This window comes from Megalobrama amblycephala, linkage group LG14, assembly GCF_018812025.1.
Source record: "Megalobrama amblycephala isolate DHTTF-2021 linkage group LG14, ASM1881202v1, whole genome shotgun sequence".
NCBI lineage: Eukaryota > Metazoa > Chordata > Actinopteri > Cypriniformes > Xenocyprididae > Megalobrama > Megalobrama amblycephala.
In genome coordinates this window covers 50,201,873-50,229,102 of record NC_063057.1, presented here as the reverse complement: position 1 = coordinate 50,229,102, position 27,230 = coordinate 50,201,873, and the positions used below count along the sequence as shown (strand labels likewise).

Below are 27,230 nucleotides of genomic sequence, written 5' to 3'. Positions count from 1 at the left end.
AAAACGTGGCTGACATTATGTAATGCGAGAGAGTTCTCAACAAAATCCATTTACAGCCCTACACAACTTTCCACTCAAGCTGTTCATACAATGACATGCACCGAAAAACAGCAGCCATTACTGCCAAGAAACATCGCTTTGGGAGTTGTGTTCTGAAAAATAAGATAAAATGGTAACAGTTTAGTTAAGGGACCAATTCTTACTATTAACTAATTGCTTATTAGCATGCATATTACTAGGACACTGGCTGTTTATTAGAATTTATAAAGCACATATTAACACTAGAACCGCCACGGGCTAAATTTTAGTTTCAAAGTTTCAAATGTACATAACAGGTTTTCAATAAAACATTCAAGCCTCACAGTCATTGACTTTTACTAAAATTGTGTAATTTACAATCCCTTGGTGTTAAAATTTGTTTAGATAAAACCAAATCATAAAACGGGGCATTTATACCTATAAGCACCGCACGGGTCAAATTTACCCGCTATATAATGCCTGTATTTTCGCTCTGTCATTTTCACGTCCCCTTATGTTTGAACATTGTACATTGCTAGGCAACGCCTTTCACTCACTGAATTAGCGGTCATCGGTTTCATAAAAAAAGTCACAATGAGTAAAAGCCGGCGATTTATGGATGCCGATGAGGTAGAAGCCCTAAATGCCATGAGTGAAGGAGAGTCTGATGGTGGTGAGATCAGTAACGCGCGTCCTGGGTCGACTCAGCATCTGACGGCTCATCTGACAGGAATCCAGAGCCTCTGAGAAAAATTAGACTGACTGTTCTTCAGGACAGGATTGTTACATTAGTTACAGAGAGTGAGCATCAATAAACTTTGGATATAAATAATTAAGGTGAAGCTGCGTGCTTGAATTTGTCATCGCATCATCCTATGCAGTGTGGGGAATTATTATTGTTCCTTATTTTCTATAGGCTATTTTAGTAATTTAAATAACATGGGTTATCTTAATATATGATTAATTATAATATTACACCACCCAAATATGTATTTACTTCCTTCTAATTCTCGTTGTCAGTGCAGACTTGTTTATCTTTACCGTTATGAAAAGTGATTAGTGTAGCCTGCATAAAAAAAGCCTTAAACATAAAACAACAGGACAGAAATATAGTCGATGACAAGACATAATCATTTCATGACTCTAGACACTTTTTTGTGAAGACAGTGGCATAATACAGTGAAATAATATGTTCTTTAGACATATAAAAACAGGTGTAATGTGCGTGGGTAAAATTTACCTGCATGGCAGCGACCCCCGGTGGTTCTAGTGTTAATGCCTTATTCTGCATAACTACATTGTACAAACATCCCCTAATCCTACCCAATACCTAAACTTAATTACCTTACTAACTATTAATAAGCAGTAATTAGGAGTTTATTGAGGCAAAAGTCATAGTTAAAGGTGCTAAAGAGGATGTTTTGTTTTATACATTTTTGCAATATTACTTGAAACTGTCTTTACTAACTGATAAAAGACTATTTATTAGGTGCACTGAAAGGAATAATATTAATATACATCATCTGTGCACGAGGTAGGGCCTTAAAAACATCAGCCAATCGTTTATGCGATCATCGCGTAAACGATTGGCCCTCTGGCTTGTCAATCACTGCCGTGACGTTCCTTGTGAGAGACGTGCGCGGATTGGCCCTCTGGCTTATCAATCACTGCCATGACGTTCCTTGTGTGAGACGAGCGCGGCTGCGCGCTCCAGTAACTTTCCACACTCTACAGGCGCTGCATGCAATGTTTTTGTCCGGAGACAGGAGTAACAACTGCAGATTATGACTTACCTGCGGTGAGTCCGACATAATGAAACCACTTACACGACACAGCGAATGCCGGTGGTAAACACTCGTGTCCCAATACTCGTGCACGCGTTTTGGGAGGCGTTCCCTCGAAAGGAGGGGGGTTGTTCTTACGCATGCGTTCATTTCAAAAACTCACTAACAGTCTTTGGTTTCTCAGTCGACGAAAAGATCCTCTTTATCACCTTTAATAGTTAGTTAACCCTCTGGAGTCTGAGGCTGATTTGGGGCCTGGAGAAGTTTTGACATGCCCTGACATTTGTGCTTTTTTCAGTTGTTCATAAACATATTAATGACAAAAGTGTCATTACACTGTATTCAGCACAAACTAGGCTACCATAATATGTGAGGAACATGTATGTACATGTTTGTGTTTTTGAAAGAATAATGTTTATGCGTGGTTATTGAAAAAACAAAAAACTTAAGTCACTGAAATAAGGCCAAAAAAAGTATATTAAATCTGTGTTCATAAGACTTCTGGGTATTGGAGGTTGTAGACTAGAGTTTTTGCTTCAGAATTATGTACAAATTATGCTGCCTACTCCTTCATATAAAACAATATATTGATTTAGTTTTTGTAAGACACTTTTTGTCAAGAAACACAGTATGCGTGGAGGCGTGAATCATCATGAATAAAGGGCGATTCTCACCTGAGAAGACAAAAGAATCGCATAATAATGACCTGAAATGACTTGCATATTAATGAGGCCTTTCAGTCAGGTAGGCTGTGAAAAAACCCTCTGTAATCATGTCTCAGCTCAATTTAAAATAATGGTATTCTATTATATTATTTAAAATATCATGTATTTCTGTGATGCAAAGTGTCTGAACAATTATGTTACCTCTATGGCATTTCATATAGGCTTTTAGGTTAAAAGCATGCACATTTGGAGAAATATTGATGGATTCTTATATGTTTATGTCAATTTTCTATACAGAGGAGTAATATTTATTCTATATTTATTCTCATCACTATGAGTGCTGGATACTGTGTTTTCAATTCATACTTGCAGCCGGAGGGCGCTCTGTACACCTTTAGTCCACAAATTATTCTAAAGAAGAAGAGGACATTTCAGGAATGGTGTTTTCAATTCATACTTGCAGCCGGAGGGCGCTCTCTGTGCACCTTTAGGCCACAAATCCATATAAAGAAGAAGAAGAACAACTAACTACATGTCTTCTAGAGCTCGCTAACCATGGCTTTAACATCCAGATAAACACTTTTCAAGATAATAAATACATGATTGAGACGATGTATGCATGTATTGACTCAGAATTTGCATCTGAATAGCGCTGGCTCCGTGGGCGTGGCCGCATTAGCAGACATGGCTCTGTTTTCATACAGATTACATAAACACAGAATGTTTGTTTTCGATTTGACTTGCACCATTTAAGACCTGACATTTCAACGTTTCTTTAGACACAAGACAAATTTTTTTGTGATTAGTATTCTCTAAGTTACAGTTCATTTTCTGAGAACTATCAGATTGGACTTCGTTCAGAGGGAGACGAGAGATCACGCATCATGTTAGTTTTCTTTATTTTACAAAAAGCACAACATTTTGTTTTTACTCTGAGTGTACACAAATGAAAGAAGATATTCAACAGATTAAAATGGTGTCTAACTCTTAATTGTATGTGCAACATTGACGGAGTATTTTGAGTCTCTTTCACACTGGTAAGGAAAAAAAAAAATGCGGTGGTATCGCCAGCGATACCTCAGACCTCAGAGTGTTAATAGTGAGAATTTGACCATAATCTGAGTGTGACCGATAAAATATATAAATGCACCTATTATATGTGAATTTGCATGCATATGTCTTTCTGTTTACTTGCTTAAAGCAATAGTTCAGCCAAAAATTAATATTCTGCTATTATTTATTCTTACATGTTTCTGTGAATGAAACACAAAATATTTTTGAGGAATCTTTACACAGTTGTGGCCATGACAGCAATGCTCAAGAAGCACTATTAAAAGAATCATAAAATCAGTTTGTGGCAAGCAGGGCGGGGCCGAAAGCCATGGGAATGGAGCGAGGTCCGTGGTACGAGTGTTAATGAGTGTCACCTGCGTGCCACACCGGTCTTGAGTCCCAGGGAGGAGCTCCGTGAGGATAAAAAGAGGGGTGACGACAATGAAAAATATGTTTATGTTGTTTTGTTTATGCGGCAGTCATCTTTGAGGGGCTGCCACTTTACTTTTGTTTTGTTGTTTAGGCTTATATTATTATTAAAGTTATGTTGAATGTTCACCGGTTCCCACCTCCTTCTCCCCTGAGCCTTTAACATGGTTACATTGGTGCCAATATCCGGGAAAAGAGGAAAGCTCTGTCAAAGAGCCCTCGCCGCTGTGGATGAACAGTGGACGAAGGGAACAGTGGATGAAGTTTGTTTTTCCGTGGGAGCAACACAAACTTTTTTGTTCCCTTTTCATTTATAATAATGTAGCAGCTAGCATGCAATCTCTACACATAAACTGCGCTCACTCGTGACTCTTTAGCTCTGCCCACAGCAATGACAGCAGACACGCCTCCAGAATCTCAGCATTTTTCGGGAAGACTCAGTTTAGCTTATCTATCTTTTATAAATATGATAAAACTAAAGACTTTTCGGAGATATGAAGGATGCATTGTTACTCTATATGTACTCAAGATTAACATGAGATTGGCAGAAACTGTGTGTGATACCCCCTTTAACATTGTTAGATAGTTCATTTACGAAGTCCTCTGAAACCATACATTAACTTTGTGAGAAGAACAGATTGAAATGTAAGAGTCAACCACGACACTTATTTTTTGCAATATCTAATTATTTATTTATTCTAATAAATAGACTCCAACTTTCGTTTCCTATTTGGCAATTTGTGTTATGTGTTACTAACTCTGTGACACATTAGTATTATAAGAATCTAGAAGGTTCTTTTCTCATTCATCCAATCCAGTGTCTTGTACTAATATCTTGCTACAGAACAAAGCCTCGTAAAACTTCCCTCTGAAAGGGAAACTCCTTACTGGCTCAGACACCTCAAGAGGGTGTGACATCTTCACCTCTTATATTCACTGATCACAAGATCAAACCCTCTTCTCTTTTACTGACAAATACTGATGTCAAGATGACGCTGTAAGAAGCTAGAAGCTTCTAAGGAACCCCCAAGCTTGTGCCAGGCTTCGGCCTAGACCTTCCATTAACCGAAGATCCTCTTAATCCAACTGGTTCTCTTTCATCAAGACAATATCAGCAAAGATTCAATGGAAGCCTCCACAAATTGCATCAGGATAGATTTAATTCAACTTGGAGAGACATGCAAGTATCAAACTTAGTCTCATTATCTGATAAATTGAGTATCCTTACCCCTTTTAAAGAAGGGCCTGTTAAAACTAAACTGATGGTTTGCTCAAGGCTGTTGATCTGCTGAATTTCAAACAATGCTGTAACTTCATACTTCCTGTACTCTGCTTTAGCTCTCTCTTTCCCTTGGTAAACTGTATGCATTTATGTGTGTGAATGTTAGAGTACTTAAGTGTTTAGTCTAGTTAATAAAGTCTTGTTCATGCCACACGTAAAGTCGTCTGTGTTTCACACTCATATACTGGAGTCCCTATTCATGCAGATCCTGACTACAGGCTCTGAGTAGTACTGTACAATAAGATTGTTATTTCCCATAACCTGGAAATGAATATTTCTTAGAATTAATAAACAATTAACACTGTGTGTTCATTGGACAACAGGTTAATTGATTGTAATATTAATTTTATTACATTAAGTTAATTTTATTAACTGATCCAAATATTTATAATTAATTATAACTAGTTATGATTAATTATTCATATTTCTTTTGATCTAATTTGCTACAAATACAAAGAGTACATTTCTAATCATTTGGTAAAAGGATTTTCCTCTCCTTTTAAAAGGTTTTCCTTTTATCTTTGTCATTGACACTAGTGTAATTATTTACTGATTCTCTACCTCTAATAAAGCTTGCGTGAGATGAATAACAAAGGTGCCTTGTTTTTGGTTACTACACATGAGAGAAACAATATTTTACCAGTTTATGGCTTTAGAACATAATAATAACAATTATAAACAATTACACAATTTGCAATTTGCATCCTGTTCAATCATCATTATCTATTAGTGATCGAGTTCTTCATTCTATGATTTCTGCTTTCTAATTGGATGATGTCAATAAATGATGGGCTGGACATTCCAGTACTGTTAAAGCAAGTGTGAGAGACACATGCAGACTGCAGACAAATTCAGCTCAAGCGCACTGACCTCTCACTACAACATCTCAGACTAAAAGGAAGGAGTAGCCATTAAAATGGACATCTGGCGGCGTCGTGTCAGAGCAGAGGTGACTGCAGCCTCCCTCTTGACACCATAATGAAAAGCGTCGCTCAACGTGGGCGTGCGATCTGCCATGCATGGATGCACCCTGCCTACCCCTCGCATTTAATCGCACACACATAGCAAACACCTGTGCTAAGAATAGCAACCCAACCTCACCTATCACCAACCATGAATGGACTTGATCACTCATGGTGTCCGGCTTGTTTTCAGAAAGTCTGTCATCTGTATTGTCAATGTAATTACCAAGAAGCACTTAAAACAGACTTCAAGAACCTGTTGAGACCTGCTGTTGAGGGCGCAGGCTGTGTTCTGGGTGGTTTGGGAGCATTGCTGAATACAGCTGTTTTGTCACCACTGGTAATATGAAAATTTAAATGCACCAAGTCACTTTGCTTTCCACATGAGCGTGTGTTGTTTGTTGGGGTTTCCACCTCAGAAGCTGATTGTAATAGATGAGAGGTTTTTGCAAATGAGCAAAACATCACTTACCCGCCTTTGATGTAATCCAGGAAGGTGACTTCAGTATCAACGAGAAATGATAGCAGTGTCACCTGGAAACATGAAGTCAGAAAATCCCATGACGATTCTGTGCTGTCATGTCGATATAGATTGACTGATTTTTCTGAGTGAAACTGATTCTGATTCAAGCATAAACAACAAAACCACAGCTAAAAAGTGTTGGGAAAACTTGGGATAACTGTAGAAATGTAAAATTTTTGCAAAATTTAAAAACCTTATTTCCAGCAAAAATAACTATATTGTAATATATATGCAAGATGAAAAATATTTGCTTACAGAACATGAAAAATGTTTGCTTACAGTTCCAGAGTTGAGATATTTTTTCTTCTTGTCTTTCTTCTTAGGGTTTATGACCTGTGTAGAGAAAATGAATCTTTTTTTGTACCTGCATGAGCAAATTATTCGCAGAAATTTTAAGCAAACAAGTTTAAGTTTGCTTGTTGTTTATTTACGCATTTATTTAATAATTCACTTTTTAATAATTTTATTATCACGGAAAAATGACATGGACGATATGTGAATCACTGTCAATCATTTTGCGAGCAACTGATGATAAAGAAAAATACCTCGTCGCAATATTGAAAATATTTCCATTTTAAACCATGAAGGCGAGCCAGTTGATATCACACAAACAATGTGCAAACTTTGCGTGAGAGTTATGCGGGTGAAGAAGTCTCAAACTCCAGTCAATTAGGCCTATTCACTACAGAAACTGAAAGTAAAAACAGACTAAGCTTTTGGCATCCGACGCTGCAATAACGGCACATATTCTCTTAGAAACGATGTGAGATGAATCTAATTTATTTTCTTAATATTTCTCTTGTGGCCCATAGTGAGAAAAAATAGCATTTTTTTGTGAGTTGAGAAGTAGGCTATTTCGTGTTAAACAAGTTCTTTAAACGAGGAGTAAGCTAACTAATACTTTATTGTCCTCGCAGCGCGTCGGTTATGCGGTGATGCGCTATGATATCGCAGGGCAAATTAATTGCAATATTAATTTAATAATAAAAGCATGATAATAAAAAAAAATTATTTAATAGCCCTGCATGCCCGTCAACTATACGCCACTGTGAAGGGATAAACGGCGTTCGGGCACGGCATCAAACTGATTAACTGTTTTATCCAAATCCACATGCATGGACCGTTCAATGTTCAGTACTGCAACGTCTCCTGTCTCAGGCTGTTTCTCATGTGTTTTCAGTCGGCGCAAGCAAGAAACGTTTACTAGACTGTGGACTAGCTTTGACTCTCCGCGCAGCCGAATTTTTATGACCAGGGACGGTGCGCGTTTGCATGCGCCGAACGGGTCTTTCCGCACTCAGGGGGCAAAGGAGTATCTTTGAAAGGCCCGCACGCTCAGGGGGTAAAAGAGTATCTTAGAAAGTCTTGCGCGCTCAACTTTGCGCAAGATGGAGGGGAACGTAGTGGACTGGAGCTGACGGATCACATCAGGAAAAATATGGGGGGCAGTTGCCCCCCCCTTGCCCCCCCTAATGTCGCCCATGACTGAGACTATAGTGATGATTACTCACATATGGAAAAGCCTTAGCCACATATAACAATATAAAATAAATTCTCTCTTCCTCTTACTAACTAATGCTGAAGGAGCAAATGAACAAAGCAGGAATCTCATCTCATATAGATATAAAACATTCTGCTAACATCTGAGATCTAAGATCTGTGACTCTAAATTCTTATGTTGTTGAGTGTTTCTCTTAAATGACAATGTGAAATTACTCACTCATTGATTTTTCAGTTTTTACATTTAATCCTTTTGCCAAAAGTTGGAATTTCAGATTTGTCATTTTGTTATTTAGATTTAACAGGGACAGCAGTCTCAGGGCAAGATGCTATCGGTGATTGACACCTAATATTTAATGTTAATGTTATTTCAGCATAGGTTAATTTTTGAATGGTACTTTTTAACTTAAACAATGGCTACATTTATAAGTAATAAGAATTATGACCCCAAAATCCTCATATCTGTATTTCACATTTCCCTCATCATTTCAGATAAAAGTCGTCATATGAAAACTTACTGAACTTTCAGAACACAAAACGTCCTTCCCAGTCCAAAAGGATCATTTAAAGAAACTAAGCTGCAAAAAAAGCTGCAAAAGCGACTCCAATAACTGTGAATGTGTGACGGCACATGGATGGAATAAACACCAGATGAACTACCGCTAAATTACAGAAAGTAAAATTTTAAAAGTAAACAAAATTTGTCCAAACCCTGATGTTCATGGCTGTGTGTAGCACCTACAGCTCTGCATATCCTTCTGAAAGATTGCAATGTTAGAAACGAGCATCTGAAGTTTATTTTTAATTAAGGTCACTGATCATTTCAGTCTGATCTTTACCATTTAAGAGGCATATGTTAGCTTGGATTGTTTTGCAAATTTTTCATAATGTAATTGATATTAAAGGATGTGGCAATTAAAAATTATAAAAATTACATAAACTAACCCACAGCCTGTCAATAAGTGAATCATTTTTCACATGTATACAGTATATAGTGTTTACATAAAGCCATTAAAGATACAGCAGCAAGAATGGCTAATATAAATATCTTTTGTTTATCTATAGCCCCACCCATGTGAAATATTGGTCTAACATTCAGATTTAACTCATATCACATATATTTATTGTTATTAATGTTATTATTAAATGTTATTGTGCCCATAAAGAGGGTGAAAAATGATCACAACAAGCTCTTTCACTAACATTATAAGTGAACTGTAAAAAAATGAAAAATATCACCTATAATATCACCTATCTTTAGTTTGGATTTGATGTTCCAGAGTTAAATGTCTGTCATTTGCAGGTCTACTGTACGTTTGCTTAAATGGAAAAATATGTTTCATGTCAAAATTGTTTGTGTTGAAGAAACCAGCTACACTTCTTTTGTTTTCTTCATGTGTTTCTTTAACATAGGTTTTCGTTATCCATAAAGTTCTTAAAGTTTATTTCTGGTACCCACACACTGAGAACTGTAATGTGTGGAAATTAGTAGAGAAAACTGGAATTCGTTTCATAGGTTGTCTGGAATTTCAGTGATTTTCTCACTTATTCAGAATTGCAGCCTACAAGTTATATATACTGTAAGTTATATTTGTTATACTGTGAACACTTACTCTGAAAAATACCATATTAATGAGCTCTGCAAATTATTAAAAATTCTAAGATTACCTCATACACGTTAAATTGTGACTGGCCTCTTGACAGTTCTCTATAGCTTGTGCTGAATTCTCCGATGAAGTCATGGCTGTAAAACACACACATACACAGATTTGTCAGAACATTGTTAGAGAATATTAAATGTGTTTCATAATGAGCTTTACATTTTTATAATTTAGCTCTGGTAAATTCCTGAAGTTTCAACAGTACTCAGCCTTTTAACATGCTATGAATTAAAAGATTCATTAAAAAAAAAGATTGAGATCACAGCACCCACCAAATCCTTTCAAATCATTATGATAATTTATGTAAATGTATGTGATGGACTGATCAGCCTTTATTTGGGTTGCAAAAAATAGAAAAACATACAAACATGCTTACAAAGAGATACCAAAGAGATAGCCAAAAATGTATCTAAATACTCTGAATACTATAGAGCCCCTAAGGGGACATGGCTATGGAAAAAAAAAATATGAGATAGGAGGAACCAGTATATTTCAGTGCTTTTGTGCATGCTTGCAAAAATACATTTTCCTCCCATCTCACCATGTTCTTTTAGAGACTCTGTAGAATTGATCTTCTGCATATGGATCAATGCTGCAAAAGAAACACATTCATGCGTTTCCTTTATGAATTGAGTTTTGAAACGTTTTAAACACAAAAGCGTGTGTTTTGGGCTTTTGCATCTGTATTGGACATCTTTTCACACATGTCTTGACCATAAAAATAAATAATTAAAAATAATTGTTTGACTTTTTCAGGTTGAAAACGCTAATATACTCAAATAATAATAATAAAAAAAACACTTAAAAGACTGTTCAATTTGATCATTTGTTTCATGCTCAAGAAGACTTTAGCTATCTGTACCCTATAATTAATGGATGAGTGTCAGGTGAGTATTTTAAGCTTCATGTGACAGTTTACAGTTCATTACCTGCCATCACGATCCCAGTCATACACTTCAACCTTGATCGTTCTGTGAGAGAGACAGAGAGAAACAGAGAATTGGTTCATATTGAACATAAACTGTAGTGTTGTGATTTTAACAGTTTTTTTTCTGCATAGAGAGTGCAATCACACATCAACAGCTGAAATATGATTCCATCCATGATTAGAGAATTAATTTACTCCATGCCACAATAATTCATGTAATCAAATATATGTCTATAGCAGGGGTGGCTAACCTCAGTCCTGGAGAGCCTCAGTCCTGCAGAGTTCAGCTTCAAACCTAATAAAACACCTGAACAAGTAAATTAAGGTTTGAAAGGTTGCTAGAAAGCTATAGGCAGGTGAGTTTTTATCAGGGTTGGAGCTAAACTCTGCAGGACTGAGGCTCTCCAGGACTCTCCAGCTTTTTACAGCTAAAGCAGCATTGTATATTGTGCCTTGTGTGAATTTCTTCAAAAAATTAATTCGGACACAGCTCCAGACAATATTGCACACCTTGTACACTATGATGTTATGTATGTTGAGAATGATGAGGAAAACTACAATAGCTGAAATTTGATCTGTCCTTTCAGACCAAAAATTCATGTGTGTTTTTGCTTTTCAAGCTTATTGACTTTTTTTTTTACTGCTTGTAAAGCTTTTTTTAAACCCATTTCATTGTCTGCCAGATGAAAATGTAATTCTGTATTATGTATCATTCATTTAATAAATTCCATAGCACAAATGCTGTATGTCAAAGTTTAACCTTAAACAATAGTAATAGCGATGCTTGCATTAGAAAACATTTCTAATCAACTATTCTAAAGTAATATCTGTAGTTCATTAGCCTAAAGCCATGTCATGTTGGAATTATCATATTCATGAGATGACAACTCTGAGATTCTACAGAGCTGTTCATGCCATTGGACTCAGAAATTATTTGTTTCCATGGTGATTCTCATCACACCAAAAAAAAAAAAAAGAATGTGTGTATGGCTTTATTGTTGATGACAAATAAATATTTAAACCACTGCACTAATTACCCTCCTTTTTATTTGTTTTCAATGTTGAAGAACAAAGGAAGAACATCAGGGATCAGTGACTATAATCAAACCACAAGAACTTCTTTCAAATGTTCAATTTGAATCATTGAAAAAAAATTGATAATTCCAATATGATGCAAATCAGGCATACTGTGCTGTGTATGAAGGCTGTTGATGGTTGACATTCTCAAAATAGTGATTATACAGATTTCAAATGACAGTTGTGAATATATTTTAGAAAGTTTTTTTTTTAAACATGGCCCATCCAATCAGATTTTAGAGCCAGAAGCATCCATTTTATAATTGGACTTTTATAATATGAATAATCTCTCTAAAATAAGTTTACTCCTTCCATGGCACTTTCTTTTACATACTAGGGTTAGAGGGTCGGATTAGTGTGTTTTGACAGAAAATAATTACAACTTCCGCTGTCCGTGGCATGACAGGCAAGTGATGAGTTTGCACAGTTCAAATAGAACAGCTCTGTCAATTACACAGAGCTTTAACGCAACACATGCTAACAACAAACCAATCCCCTCAGCATCCCTTAGCACCCATTCTCAATGTTATCATCAGCGAGACACTCCGTGCTTCTTTATTAGAGCGTCTGCACAGGCTTATCTCATGTCCCAGACTCCTCCGATGCACAGTCTTCCTCTACATCTGTCTGTCTCTCTCTTTCGCTTCCCACATGTTCAATCAGAGATAAAGCTGAGGCATTGTGTGGGAGAGTGCGTTACGGTACCGATCGATGCTCATCAGTGAGTGCCGCTATACTGTGAGGAAGCTTCCTGCTTTATCACCACACAGCAAGAGCCCCATTTGAGCTACTCATGAAGGAGGCTTCTGGTATACAGTGTTGCACTTGGGATTCTCTTCTTTATTAGGTCTGTCTGACTATCTTATATCTCTTAATATCTCAGATATTTTCATAACTGCTGACCCTAAATGATTTCAAAATCATTTCTCCTATCTCAACTTAATATGCAGAGGCTACTTCTAAAGGTCTGCAAAGATCAAAGTGCACAATAAATGGAATTATAAGCTGGGTTTCATTTCGAAGGCTGTGTCCTACGGAGGTCGCATTTGAAGGCTGCATACGTCAGAGGCAGGCTCGTTTAAGAAAAGTAACCATTAGATTGCAAAGTAAGAAAGAAATTACAGTATTTACACCTCACAAGGAATAAGTCAATTTTATTATGGTTACTTTTCATGAATAAGACCAAACATGTAAGGTCACGTAGTAATTTTTAAAGAGTTATCTATTGATTCTACATCTTATTTATATTACATATGATTTGTATATATTAATATTCATTTAAACTAAATGCTTAATAATAACTGATAAACTAAAATTGCTTGTATGTAATGGATTAATAATAATATAGATCATATAATAATTATATAAATCATACATAAATCATAAAATAATTCTAATTATCATTAAATCACTTTCATGGTACCTAAAATCCAGGATTGGCACAAACTAATCTGAAATTTACCTGGCTAGCCAGCTAATCCAGCTTCATGGTACAGGCCCCTGATCTAAACCAGGTTGGATTTATCTGGATTTGTCAACTCTAAACCTACTCTGAATCTCAGAGTTTGTTCAGCTAACTTCATGCAACAGGCCACAGGAGAATAAATAGGAGAGCAAACAAAGCAGGCAACGGGGAAGGACAGGTGGGGCAAATAAACCAATAATCAGACAACAAGAAGGGCAGGGTTAAGACAATAGACATGAAAGCACATCCCTGTTCCAAAAAAACAGCATATGCTGGTTAGGTATGTTTTGAAGCAGGGTAGCTGGTTTGAGCTGGTCAAGTGCTGGTCCTAAGCAACTACACAGTAAAATCCCCAGAGTTAAATCAACTCTGCTCAGAGAACATATGGTCCCTCTCTAAATAGTGTTAAAGTAACACTGAAGCAGAGTTAAAGTTAATGAGATAATTAAGCAATTAATAAGGCTGTGACTGAAGTCAGTTGTAGTTCTTGTGTTTCTCTTTTCTTTAGTGATTCTGCTTGTTAACAGCAGGTGTTTATCACTAATGCTCAATCATCACTTAATTGTTTAATTATCTCATACTAGCCATGTGCTACACAGCACAACACAAAACATGACAACATGAAAGTATGCAGACGATGTAAACATGAACCACATGCTACACAGAACACATCAACACAGAAGAGAGGTTTGCTTACAGGTACCAAGTAACTATAATTTAAATATGGAATTTAGAATTTAATTGATGCGTGATGTGCAAACACAGGTGTGAAGTTCGAATGTGAAGAGATCAAACTTGAAATAGGGCTGGACGATTATGGCCTAAAATCAAAACCTTGATTAATTGAACATTTTACCTCGATTATGTTTAATGAACAATTATTTTGTTTCTGTTTTTTGGTTGTTGTTTTTTTGCCCTCATAGTTGACTGACAAGGTTAACACTATTAAAGGTGGGATATTTTTTCCTATAGAAAGAGTGATCTGACATAGCTCACTTTCAGCAGTTATTTTATCTATGGTTCATAACATTTCTTACAGAATTTTGCTCGTTGTAGCCTAAATCAGATAAAGATAAATTATCTGACTAATTCGTGTGTGTGAATTAGTCATACCATCTCTCTATTAATTGTGAAGCTATGGGTTGTAAATAGTTACTTCAAAAGTAGAAAAATATATGCTATAATAAGTTGAGTTTCTAAGCTACTTTAGTGATAAATCATAGGACAATGCTGACAACTAGTTTCTGCGTTCCTCTCTGTGTGCGCAATCTTCACGTTTTGCGCAGCTACTGTTTGTATGAGTGTTCGTGCCACAGTGCAGCTGCGCGAGCATGGTAGCTCGAAATAATATACATCCAGTCGTCTAAAATCACTTGAATGTCCAAACTGGCAAACCTTAAAACAAATACAACTGACAAAGTTTAGTGAAGACGCAAGGCTCACCAATCACGCGCCATCACTATGTGTTGAACCGGCGTTCACCTCCCTGTTGCTTTTATGCCATGGATGGGGCGAAGTCACGTGGCTACACATTCGGTATTATGATTTAAGCGGGAAGAATTAACATGATTAAAAAAACTGAAATAACCGACATGGGAAAATTACGTCGATTAGAGGTTCTGAATTTCGGTTTCGATTACTTTACGATTAATCGTCCAGCCCTAACTTGAAATACCTTATAGTTTCCCACAACTAGTTAAAAACACAAAGCAATTTCTGACATCCAGTACAAAACACTCCATACCTGTCGTAATCGCCATTGCACAGGGCTCTGACAGGGATTTTGAAGGCTTGCCACACAGGGTTCAGTGTGTTTTTCACCACCTCTGTCTTATGACAAATGGTAAATCTGTAAGATAAAGGGAAATAATTGAAAATATTACAGTAATGCAACTTCATCAACTTTGAGTTTGAAGTCAAAAGTTAATGCATATGAATAAATAATATATATTTTGAAATGCCTTTAAATTATTTTTTCTAATCTCACTTTCTCTGTCTCACACCAGTATAGGCATAGCACAGTATTTGCTTATCAGTAAAAGATTCATATGCTGCGTCCCAGTTCGTCTACTTACAGTATACTATGCACTAAAAGTATATAGCCTACTGTTTTTGTTAAGAAAAAGTCCATACTTTTGAGTATGTAGCAGAAGAGTTTCCTAGTAATTTCCTCCTGTTTCGGAGAGAAATGTAGTGACGCATTGATCTGGCAGTCATGGGTCTTTCATGCTAAGAAATCTCCTCATGTTTGCATAATGATGCACTTAAAAGTTAATGACCAAACGCATCATTATAAAAGTTCACAATGCTGTTGCAGATGTATATAATGTGGATAAAATTGAAGAAATATATTATAGTTTAGGTCAGGTTAGGTCAACCCCTTTATCTTAACCGGTCTTGCACATCCATCATGTTTGTAGTTAACGCTTTTTATATTTGTTTGTAGTTCTAATTGAATCCTTGTTCACAACGCAATGGGTTGTGTGGGCAATATTAGCCATTAGATTGTGCACAGATCTGCACTTTGGATTCTAACAGGAAAAAGTAGACCATCCGGGTATCTTTGGAATACTCATTTCAACATACTACGGTTTGGGACACTAATTCTAATTTCGAATACTATTTAGGACGGATAGTATGTGAATTGGGACGCAGCAACTATGACCCTCTTAACCAGTTATTTATTTTTAAATCAAAGCCAGAAATGTAACTGATCAAAAGTGAGGTTATTTTCTAAAGTCATTCCCACCCTATAGTGGAATTTAATCATCATCAGAGCTAAACAATTGAAACACTAAGGGCTAATATGAACACTAGCAGGAGACTGTATCTCTACACATGTAAAAATATGGTAGGTAAATAGTTTGAGGAAAGTTGTTTTATTATTACATTATTATAGATTTGCACTGAGTTTACATTACCAGTGTGTTTTAATGCAGTCTGAAATATATATAATCTGTTGTTTGTGGTGTGAGAAAGGTGAAGAACATGGTTGCATAAATTTGCATTGCATACATTTAGAAAAAGTAATTTTTAAACACGTTTGTTGATACATTAACTTAATATGTTGATTCTGACTAAATTATGTTCTAAAATGTTCAAATTAACTGACAACACTTGTTTGAAGACATATGTCTCAAATGTGAGTTTACAACTTGTAAAAAGTAACTGGAATCTTTTTTTGTTTTGGCACAAACCATCACAGGATATCATGTCTGACTAAGCTGATATCACACTTTGTTTGGCAGAGTTCACTGGAAGCTGCACAGAAATAATCTTTGTATAAACATACTGAAAAAGTTTGTATTGCTGGAAATTTGTATTGGTTTTATTGATAAACATCAACAGGACTGTTTCAGAAACTGAACAAATATTGGACATATTCGGTTTGACTTTCTGAATCTGGCCCTTGAGCTAAACCTCCCTCAAATCACCACAGGATTTATTTAAAAACAGACTCTGTTCTCTAAAGGACAGAGACATGAATGGATTGCTCAGTTATGGGCTCAGCACACAGCTCAATACTGGCCTTTTTCCTATTTGCTCTCTTACACACACACACACACACACACACACACACACACACACACACACACACACACACACACACACACAGACACACACACACACACACACACACACACACACACACACACACACACACAGACACAGACACACACACCTGTACATTCACATGACAATAGCCTGATAATGACTGTTATCGTTATATAAAAAAAAACAAAATCTCCATGTACAAAAAACACAAATTCATGAGTTTACACTAACAAATAAGTAAGATAAGTAAATGGTATGCGTATTTGGCGTGCTGTCTGAGGAGAAGGCTCTGAGCTCAGCAATTGGCCTGAACCCAGAATACTCCCCGTATTTTGGTTAGGAAGATAACCAGGCGAGTGTGAGGAGACGGGGTGGTGGAGGGATGCTGAAAAATTGTTGAAGAACATAGGTGAGTCGACTGTGTATTTATGATGTTCTTCACTTATACTGATTGAGTAGACATGTTGATTACTGATTGCTGACTGCTGGTTGGAATGACATGATGATTAGATAGATCATTTGAAAGTGCTCCTCCCGAACTTTGTTAATAAAACATCAATTTGTGAAAACGGTGACGTCATGTGCATGCTTATTACATGTTCAGTCTATAGGTGTGTAGTGTTTCTTTACAAAGTGACATCACAAACTATTAGCCTGGCATGAATAAACAGTGTTTCAATCTCTTTGCAGATCTGTGTAGGTATTGTTTTGACAACTTGTTGTCTTGCGAAAAACAAAGGAATCCTTTTCTGTTTTTAGTACATTGTTGTCATGTAAATGTACTCTTAGTGTTACTGAAATAAATGATCTTAAAAATATCATGCTTTGCTGTGAGATGGTCTAAGGCCAGTACCAAAATCTGCCAAGTAATGATCCATCTAGAGTTGTCAAAAGTACCGGCTCAGCGCTCAAAAGCGTCACAGTTTTACAGTTTTTTTCTATTGCTAAACGACAGTGAGCACAACTGGAGCTACATGTGCAAAACTCTAACTACAGTCTGCACTACCAACAGTCACCTGAGCTAAACAGTTAACACATGACTCAAAACAGGCTCAGTGCAGCCAAACACTATGCACAACCCTCACTGTGATAACACACACTGTCACTCAGAACACACTGAGAGTAAAAACACTAGCATCAAACTCCAACACAGAAAATACAATCTTTTCATCTTTACAGTTTGAACAATTTCAGTGACTTCATACAAAGTAATATTTTCTTCAAAGAAAAGAATGACATTCCTTCACATGATTTATTTAAATTTTTAGAACTATTGTGTTTTGAATGTGTGGTTCACAGTTTTGACAGCAGAGTGTTAGCATTTGAACAAAGTGCTGTAAATCCGCAGTGTTGTGCAGGTTGTGGTTAAAGTCATGGGATAAGTGTGTAGAGTTTTGAAAACTGTGTTCAAGCAATGAAAAACGAACTAGAGTTTGGTCCACATGAACTGCTGCTGTGCAGACTGTACTTAGAGTTTTGAACATGTGACTCCAGTTGTGCCCACTGTCGTTTAGCAATCGAAAAAAACTGTAAAATTTCAGTACCGATAGGTACCGAAGTCAGTACTTTAGACAACTCTAGATCCATCTCTGCCTGCTAGTCAAACAACAACAGCAGCTTAGCTTTCAGCGAGCCGCCTTTCTGGTCTACTGTCTGCCTAATGTAACTGTAATGGAACATCATAAGTAACTGATCTGAAATACTCACTCACTCATGTTAAAGGGATAGTTCACCCAAAAATTACATTTCTTTACTCAACTGAAACACAAAAGAAGATATTTTGAAGAATGTTGGCAACCAAACTGTTCTGGTGATTACTAATTTCCATTGTATGGACATTTCTTAAAATATATTTTTTACAGAAGACAGAAAGTTACACAGGTTTGGAACAATATGAAAGTATTATAATTTCTGGGTGAACTATCCTTTTTAAGTGCACCGGAGACTTGACTCATAATTGATTCTAATTGAATTGGATGTTAGCACGATGCTAAGCAAACAACATGATTGAGAAGATAAAGAATTAAGAGCAGTTAGTAAATTTTTATATTGTACTGTGTGTAAAACTAAACGGAACAGTAGCTTCAAAACACAACAGTAAAAATTCTTGTAGCTGATCAACACAAACAAAGGCAAAGATATTCTGAAATTTCAGAAAAAATGCTGAATAACCCCTTTGTCTCTGAGTAAAAGAATCTGTAACTATTGAAAAACAGAATCAGCCAGATAAGAAGTCATTGTTCCATTTCAGGAGAACCCCTGCTGATCCAGGTGCAAAGGACTACGGGTATTACCCTAAAGGAATTCAATGGAAAGCCATTTCCCCAACACAGAGCCTGGAGATGAGATTGACTTTGTGAGCAGTGTGTGTAGCTGACAAGAATCTGCTTGTGTGTTACTCACGTTCCATCCTCATTGCTACGATAAAACACTAAGAACGGGTCAGATTTGCCAAAGAAGTCCTTTTTGTCCAGCTTGTTGCCACAAAATTGCATCATCACAGACTCCTGCAGGGTGAGAATGTTTTAGAAAAGCAGGTTATGAGGGCAATGGGAATGTACATGTGGATTTAGAGCACTTAGCAGACCTAACACAACAATATCAGTATAAATGAGCTGAGTATTTTGCCATTTGTAGTTTCTAGACAGCTAGGATTATGCAAATGCTAAATAGCTTGGCATGTTATATTTGCTTGACTACTGTACCCAGATGGCAAGGCTAAAAGGCCTAATCAGAAATCCATTTGACAAGCATTTATGTAGACACACATTCACTGTCTGTGTGAGATGCTATGCTCCAGCAGGGAATGGGATAAGGTCTATTGGTCCCTGTTGTGAAAGACAAATTCCGTAAGCAATGCAGAGGCCTTTCTGTATTTATGTGTGTGTGTGTGTATGTGTGTGTGTGTGAGGGAGCACAGCTGGAGTTCTTGGCACATCATGCATGCTATTACTGAATCCTGTGTTTTACAACTAAGATAAATACTTTGAATAGACTATAACAGACATGCTGAGAAGTCAAATGAAATTAGCTCATAGCAAGCTGCCTTTCTTTCTCCTGACTAGATAGGCAGCAAGTTATGAAATGGAACCACATAGCTGATTTAAAACTGCTTTGCATAGTGTTCATGTAAATTGCACAGAGACTTGGTCAGAATTGATTTCAATAGAGTTTGTCATTAGCATGTTGGTAAGCTAACAACGTTATGTTCTACTGAACACAAAATTTCATTAGCAAAAATCACAAAATCAATGATGGAAGTTCACAGGATGCTTAGCTCATAAGTGATTTTAATAGTTTGATTAATAGCATGTTGCCAAGTTAACAATGTGATACTCTACTACATATAATAATGTGTTAGCAAAAGTCAAAATCAGCAATGCAAATGCACAGGAGACATACGTGATGGTAACACTTTACTTTAAGGGGTGTGCATAAGACTGACATGACACCTTCATAATCATGACATGACACGTGTCATGAATATGAAGGAGGTTTTATGAATGTTTATGACAACTGTCATTAAGTGTCATTCGCTCAATTATGTCATTTTTAATGCAAAGATGACATTGTTTGAGATGTCCGAGTTATGACAACTTGACATAAACCAATACATCGTAACCTGTCAGTGTCTTTGTCATGACAAATTGACATCATTTAGCTTTATGGGTTAACATTGCATTAAACTGTCATGTAGTTGGTTTTGACATGAGGCCATTATAATAGTGTCATAAATATGTATCTTGAGCTCAAGTACAGTGGTACAAATTAAACTTGTCATTAAAATGTCATTAAGTGACAATACTCTGACAAATAATTTTATAACAGCGTCATGACTATTTTTCATTTCATGTTTTTTTTGTTTTTGTTTTTTGTTTTTTTAAGTTTCCTCCAACAGAAGGTCAGATAATAGACAATTTCAAATTTCGTAAAAAAGATGACACTGTTATAAAATAATGGTAACACTTTATTTTAGGGTCTTTTAACTAGTTGCTTATTACTATTAGCATTCATATGGCTAAAATATTGGCTGTTTATTAGTACTTATAAAGCACATATTAATGCCTTATTCTGCATGATCTTATTCTACATTCTTAATCCTACCCAATACCTAAACTTAACAATTAACTGTAATAAGCAGTAAATTAAGAGTTTATTGAGGGAAAAGTCATAGTTAATCGTTTATATATGTGTTCCCTATACTGAAGTGTTACCAAAATAATGTAATGTAATGTTAACCCATAAAGCTAAGTAGTTTTTTAAGTTTGATAATTAATCTGCTATGTCATGTTTATGACAGGTTATGATGTTTTGCTTTATGTCAAGTTGTCGTAACAAAGACATCTCAAACAATGTCATCTTTGCATTAAAAATGACATAATTGAGCGAATGACATTTAATGACAGTTGTCATAAACATGCATAAAACCTCGTTCATATTCATGACACGTGTCATGTCAAGATTATGAAGGTGTCATGTCAGTCTTATGCACACCCCTTCAAGTAAAGTGTTACCGTAGTGATTTCAATAGAGTTTGACATTAGTATGTTGCTAAGCTAATAACATGATATTTCATTAGCAAAAATATAAACCATAAAATCAGCAATGGAAGCTTGCAAGAGACTTGGATCATAATTGATTTCAGTACAATTTGACATCAGTCTTCATGTTGTTAAGCTAGCAAGCAAAGTGATGCTCTTGACACAAAATTACATTATCAAAAATCCAAATCATAAAATCAGTGATGGAAGCGCCCAAGAGACTTGGCTCAAAATATGTTAGCATGTTGCTAAGCTAAAAACATATTGCTACACACAAAACTTCATTAGAAAATCAGCTGTTTTTTTAAACATCTTTGTTGAATGATTTTGGCCAAGCTAAGATGAGCATAAACAAGCTTGGGGTACAAGATAAGACCTGAATTCAAATGATCAATATTAGCTCTTACCCTGCAGTTGCTAAGCTCCTCGGCCTTCACAATAATTTTCCCACATTTCTTCCCTGGAATCCCCCTGCGTATGACAAAACAAAAGTATTCAGGTCATAAATGTGTTGGACATATTGTATAGAGCTGTCGTAATACATCACAAGGCCAATTTTTCAACAACTTTGTGGTATTATATGTATTGATATATAACATGTAACTGAATCATGTATACTAAGGTATTAAAATAGTACTCCATGGTACATCATGGGGTAACACTTTAGAATACTGATCCTTCATTAATGAATAACTACACAGGAACAAATGAGTAATGAGTAGTATTAACACTAGTAACTACTATTAACTAACAAGTAACTCTGAATAATGAATTAGTAAGTAATAGTGCTCAGTTAAATGGGGTAGTTCACTATTAGCTAATCAGTTTTTTCATTCCTCCCAGTGAACTACTAAGAACTACTATATACAGGTTTATAATTAACATGCATGATGCATAATATATAATTAATTCTAAAGTAAAGGTCATGGTAACCCACTAGTAATGACTGAAGTATTACCAAATCCTTCAGAAGGAATTACTAATTATTTGGATCAGTATTCTAAAGTGAAAAACATGATAACTCTCTACTGAAGTCATTGTAAACGTAAGGTTTTTGAACATTTTTGTACAGTTTTTTTTTTTTACAGTAATTCCTTCTGATGTATTTGGTAACACTTAAGTAATTACTAGTGGGTTACCATGATCTTCACTTTAGAATACTGATCCAAATAAGTAGTAATTCCTTCTGAAGGATTTGGTAATACTTGAGTCATTACTAGTGGGTTACCATGACTTTACTTTAGAATTAATTATACATTATGCATCATTCATGTTAATTATGAACCTGTATATAGTAGTTCTTAGTAGTTCTCTGGGAGGTGTGAAAAAAATAGTATTTACTGATTAGCTAATAGTGAACTACCAAATTCAACTGAGCACTATTACTTACTAATTCATTAATCAGAGTTTCTTGTTAGTTAATAGTAGTTATAGTAGATAATAGTAGTCTAAAATGTTACCCATCATGATATTACCTATACTATATACTAAATGGGGGGGGAAATACATAGTAATAATAACAATAAGACACCACCATGGCACCAAAACAAAACAAAAATCGAAATAAAACCTTTTATTCGGTTACAAAGTACCAAGCTTCATATTAATGATCTACTCATTGTGAAAATATGGCAAAGAAAATTCCCAGCAGTGTGCTAGTGTTCGTGTAGATCAGGCTCTCTGATGGTTTCTTCTGCTGTTGGTAATATAATGAATTGACTCTTGCACAGACAGCTCAGTGGATGAAGTCTTGATTAAGGTTTATGAACGCTCTCTCATGTGTACAGAGTTTAAGTAAGTGTAATTGGACTGGGCCTGTGCCATTGTGCTCTGGGCAGAACTGATCTGTCATAAAGCAAAGTGAGCATTGCCTGAGGACTTTATTAGAACTGGACTTTATCTATGAAACTGTCAAGCCCCAAAATGAAGTCCTATATTATATTAATTATAAATGGCATCTTTAATTCACCTATAGCACTACAGCTATGTAGAGTCAACACTTGTGTACAGGTGCATCTAAAAAAATTAGAATATCATGATTTTTTTTTTTCTGTAATTTAGTTCAAAAAGTAAAACTTAAATATATTCTAGATTTATTAGACAAAGTAAAATATTTCCAGACTTTTTTGTTTTCATTTTGATGATTAAAGCTTGCTGCTCATCAAAATAAAAAAAAAATCAGTATCTCAAATTATTAAAGTTCTATTAAATTACCATTCTCAGGGTATAAATACTGGGTTTAGGTCAGTAATCCCAAAAGCAGTCATGGGGAAGTCTGCTGACTTGACAGTTGTCCAGAAGACGATCATCAAGACCCTCTACAATGAGGGTAAGCCACAGAGGGTCATTGCTGAAAGAGCTGGCTGTTCGCAGAGTGCTGTGCCAAAGCATATTCATGGAAAGTTGACTGGAAGGAAAAAGTGTGGTAGGAAAAGGTGTACAAGTGAAAAGAATGACCATAGGCTTGAGAAGATTGTCAGGTGAAGCCGATTCAAGAACTCAGGAGAGCATCAAGAGCCACCGCACACAGATGTCTTCAGGAAATGGGCTACAATTGTCACATTCCACGTACCAAGCCACTTCTGAACCAAAGAAAACATCAGAAGCATCTTACCTGGGCTAAGGAGAAAAAAAAAACTGTTGCTCAGTGGTCTAAAGTCCTCTTTTCAAATAAAAATAAAATTTTGCATTTTATTTGGAAATCAAGTTCCCAGAGTCTGGAGGAAGAGTGGAGAGGCACAGAAACCATGTTGCTTGAAGTCCAATGTGAAGTTTCCACAGTCAGTGATGATTCGGGCTGCCATGTCATCTGCTGTTGTTGGTCCACTGTGTTTTCTGAAGTCCACAGTCAATGCACCCATCTACCAGGAAATTATAGAGCACTTCATGCTTCCTTCTGCTGACAAGCTTTATGGAGATGCTGTTTTCTTTTTACAGCAGGATTTGGCACCTGCCCACACTGCCAAGGTACCAAAAGCTGGTTCAATGACCATAGTGTTACTGTGCTTGATTGGCCAGCAAACTCGCCTGACCTGAACCCCATTGAGAAAAAAGCAACCTGGGCTTCCATTACACCTAAGCAGTGCCACAGGCTGATTGCCTCCATGAAAAGGAGGCCCAACCAAGTATTGAGTGCATAGAAATGAACATACTTTTCAGAAGCCAGACATTTCTGTTTAAAATATCCTTTTTTTATTGATCTCATAAAGTATTCTAATTTATTGAGATAGAATTGGTGGGTTTTTGTTAAATGTGAGCCAAAATCATCACAATTAAAAGAACCAAAGACTTAAAGTACTTCAGTCAGTGTGCATTGAATTTATTTAATACACAAGTTCCACAATTTGAGTTGAATTACTGAAATAAACTAACTTTTCTACAACATTCTAATTTATTGAGATGCACCTGTAATTACTGACTTTCTTATTTAACTTTACTGATTATTTGTCACAGTTAATTTTTTTCTAATATTTGGACAATATCTAGTATTAGTTAAATGGAACCCACAATTTAAAAAAAAGTTTTCAACATTAGTGATTCAAATATCATCAATGTTCTTTTCTGATTAAATCTCTGTGCTGTCAACTTGATTAAATGTCAAAATTAACAGTGCCGGTTAATCAAAAATAACATAAGCAAAGACTTTATAATTATTCCAAAAAATGTTAAGAATGTAAATGCTTCCACAAAAAGCAGCTTAACCATATTCAAATACTAATACTACTAATAATAAATGTTACTCAAGCACCAAATCTAATGACCAAATTGAGTGATAAAACCCTACATTTTTAATTATGTGAGTCATTTAATACTGCCCTTAGAAAATGTAACTGACGTAAACAAGCTTTCATATTCGCTTCATGATGCGCTATATCTTCACTTATATCTAACATTTCAACTTTTGAGAGTAAGAGTGAGGATTGGCACAAGATTACATAAAAATTTGTTAATTACTGTAAGTTTGATTAGTTTATTAATTATAGCTCAGTTGCAGAGTAACAAAAAATGTTTTGCGTGACAAGAACATTTTAAAGAGGAAATCATGATGCAGCAAATACGAACTCTGCTTTGTATGTCATAAGGTGTAAGACAGCTGATAGACTGAAATACAGGTTTTTGCTGTACAGAACTGGAAAACATTACAGTGTGCATAGGCTGGCCCAAATGGAAGACATGAAGTGTGAGAAACCCTGTCATCACCATGACAACCCCAACCTGGGCGAAAGAGAGACCCAGCAGTGATATCTTATAAATATGACTAAGATGTCATCTCATACATATTTCAGGGGAGTAATTTAGATTTTTTTTGTATTTCAAGTGGAACATTATATTGAAATTGGTCATGTTGAACAAAAAGATTTAAAAGCTGAGAGCCTTGTACAATTCTGCACTGACTATGAATCCAACTAAGGCGTAACTGGAGATTAATGATGCAGTTCAATTATATATTTCTATACTGTACCTTTATAATTTCTAACCATAAATACATTTATTATGCAAGGTACAAAGGGGACCTTTTTGCTTAGTAAAATATATACATAAAAATATACATTTTAATATAATTATAAAAAGTAAAATAAGCATATGGACATACAAAATAAACAAGATAAATCATCTAAATAATTCATTAAAATGCATTTTATTATTATTCATACAGTATGTTTTTTTTAACCATCATACTAATACACACATTTACTTTTCAAAGAAAGAAAGCAAAATAATTGTCAAGTTATGCAGATGACATGCCAGAATACATGTAAAAAAAAGTTAAATAATTTTCCTCATACTGTGAATCATTATTAATTTTTATTAATCATTGTTGTGAATTATTAATAATTATTATTTTAACAAACTATTAATGATAAAGCTAACTGATGTTCAGTGTAAGCCAGAAAAAATTTCTAATATTAAGTTTTTAAACTTCACCCAAGAGCATCCAGGATGCTGGAAAACAGAGTTTCTTGAATCAAACAAATACAGAAATGCTTTCATTCTACCACTTTTTTGTTGTTGTTTTTTTTTTTCTTTCTACATTTAGTCCCTCCTGTAAGTCCCAATCAAGATGCATGCATTTGCAATCAGCATCTTGAGTGAGCAAGGTAATTAAGTACTGGCGACACAGCAGTGCAATGGCTGTTTTTTTTTCTGTCTGTGCGTGCGTAATTATCTCCCCCCGGTCGGCAGAGACCTGAATGAAATAACAAGTATCATTAAAATCAAACCGTAAAGTGCTGCTTCTTTTATCTTAGTTTTTTATAGAAATGCATTTAAGAAATGACCCTTACTTCATATTCTCAGAAAGGAATGGATATGATAGTCAAACGGTCATTATTGGCAGTCCTTTAGCTCATCACTCAAACTCTAATTCTTCCCAGAGCTTCTTGGCACCAGCGCTGTGTTGTATCCAGGCACATTGTGTCATGTTTTCAGTGACTGTTGTCTGTCCACACTGAAAACATCACAGCCAATACCAACATATTTGATGTTTAGAGCGCAACAGTGACCGCCTACGCCTACTGTCAGTCAAAAGCAAGAGCAGAAGCAGTACAGCACCTGGACAGTTTAAAGAGCGCAAAGGCTTGCAATGGGTGAAGCATTATGAATGAAGACTACTTGACACCTGCAGTTTCTATATCAATATCTTAATGAATAGAAAATAGCCTTAAATAATATAGTTACCGGAACACGTCAAGCCTTTCTTGTTATCCTGCCGCCTCTTATATGTACAGGTACTTTTTACTCCCTTGTACTAAATTACATCGGCTCATACATGACTGGCTCATATTA

At 35.8% G+C, this 27,230-nt stretch overlaps 1 protein-coding gene across 3 annotated transcripts in view; it reads right to left on the bottom strand.

Annotated features, from left to right (window-relative positions):
* Window positions 1-27,230, bottom strand: part of LOC125246000 (copine-8) — a 175,217-nt gene that overhangs the window by 71,723 nt on the left and 76,264 nt on the right. For 2 of the 3 annotated variants that reach the window (XM_048156830.1, XM_048156831.1), the window contains exons 7-13: window positions 21,851-21,914; window positions 19,306-19,409; window positions 15,092-15,196; window positions 10,807-10,848; window positions 9,885-9,960; window positions 6,996-7,049; window positions 6,666-6,727 (exon numbers count right to left, since the gene is read on the bottom strand). In XM_048156830.1, coding sequence (XP_048012787.1) covers window positions 6,666-6,727; window positions 6,996-7,049; window positions 9,885-9,960; window positions 10,807-10,848; window positions 15,092-15,196; window positions 19,306-19,409; window positions 21,851-21,914 — 507 coding nt within the window. Of the gene's footprint in view, window positions 1-6,665; window positions 6,728-6,995; window positions 7,050-9,884; window positions 9,961-10,806; window positions 10,849-15,091; window positions 15,197-19,305; window positions 19,410-21,850; window positions 21,915-26,187; window positions 26,632-27,230 lie in introns of those variants that run through there. The other variant, XM_048156832.1, reaches the window with a different exon arrangement.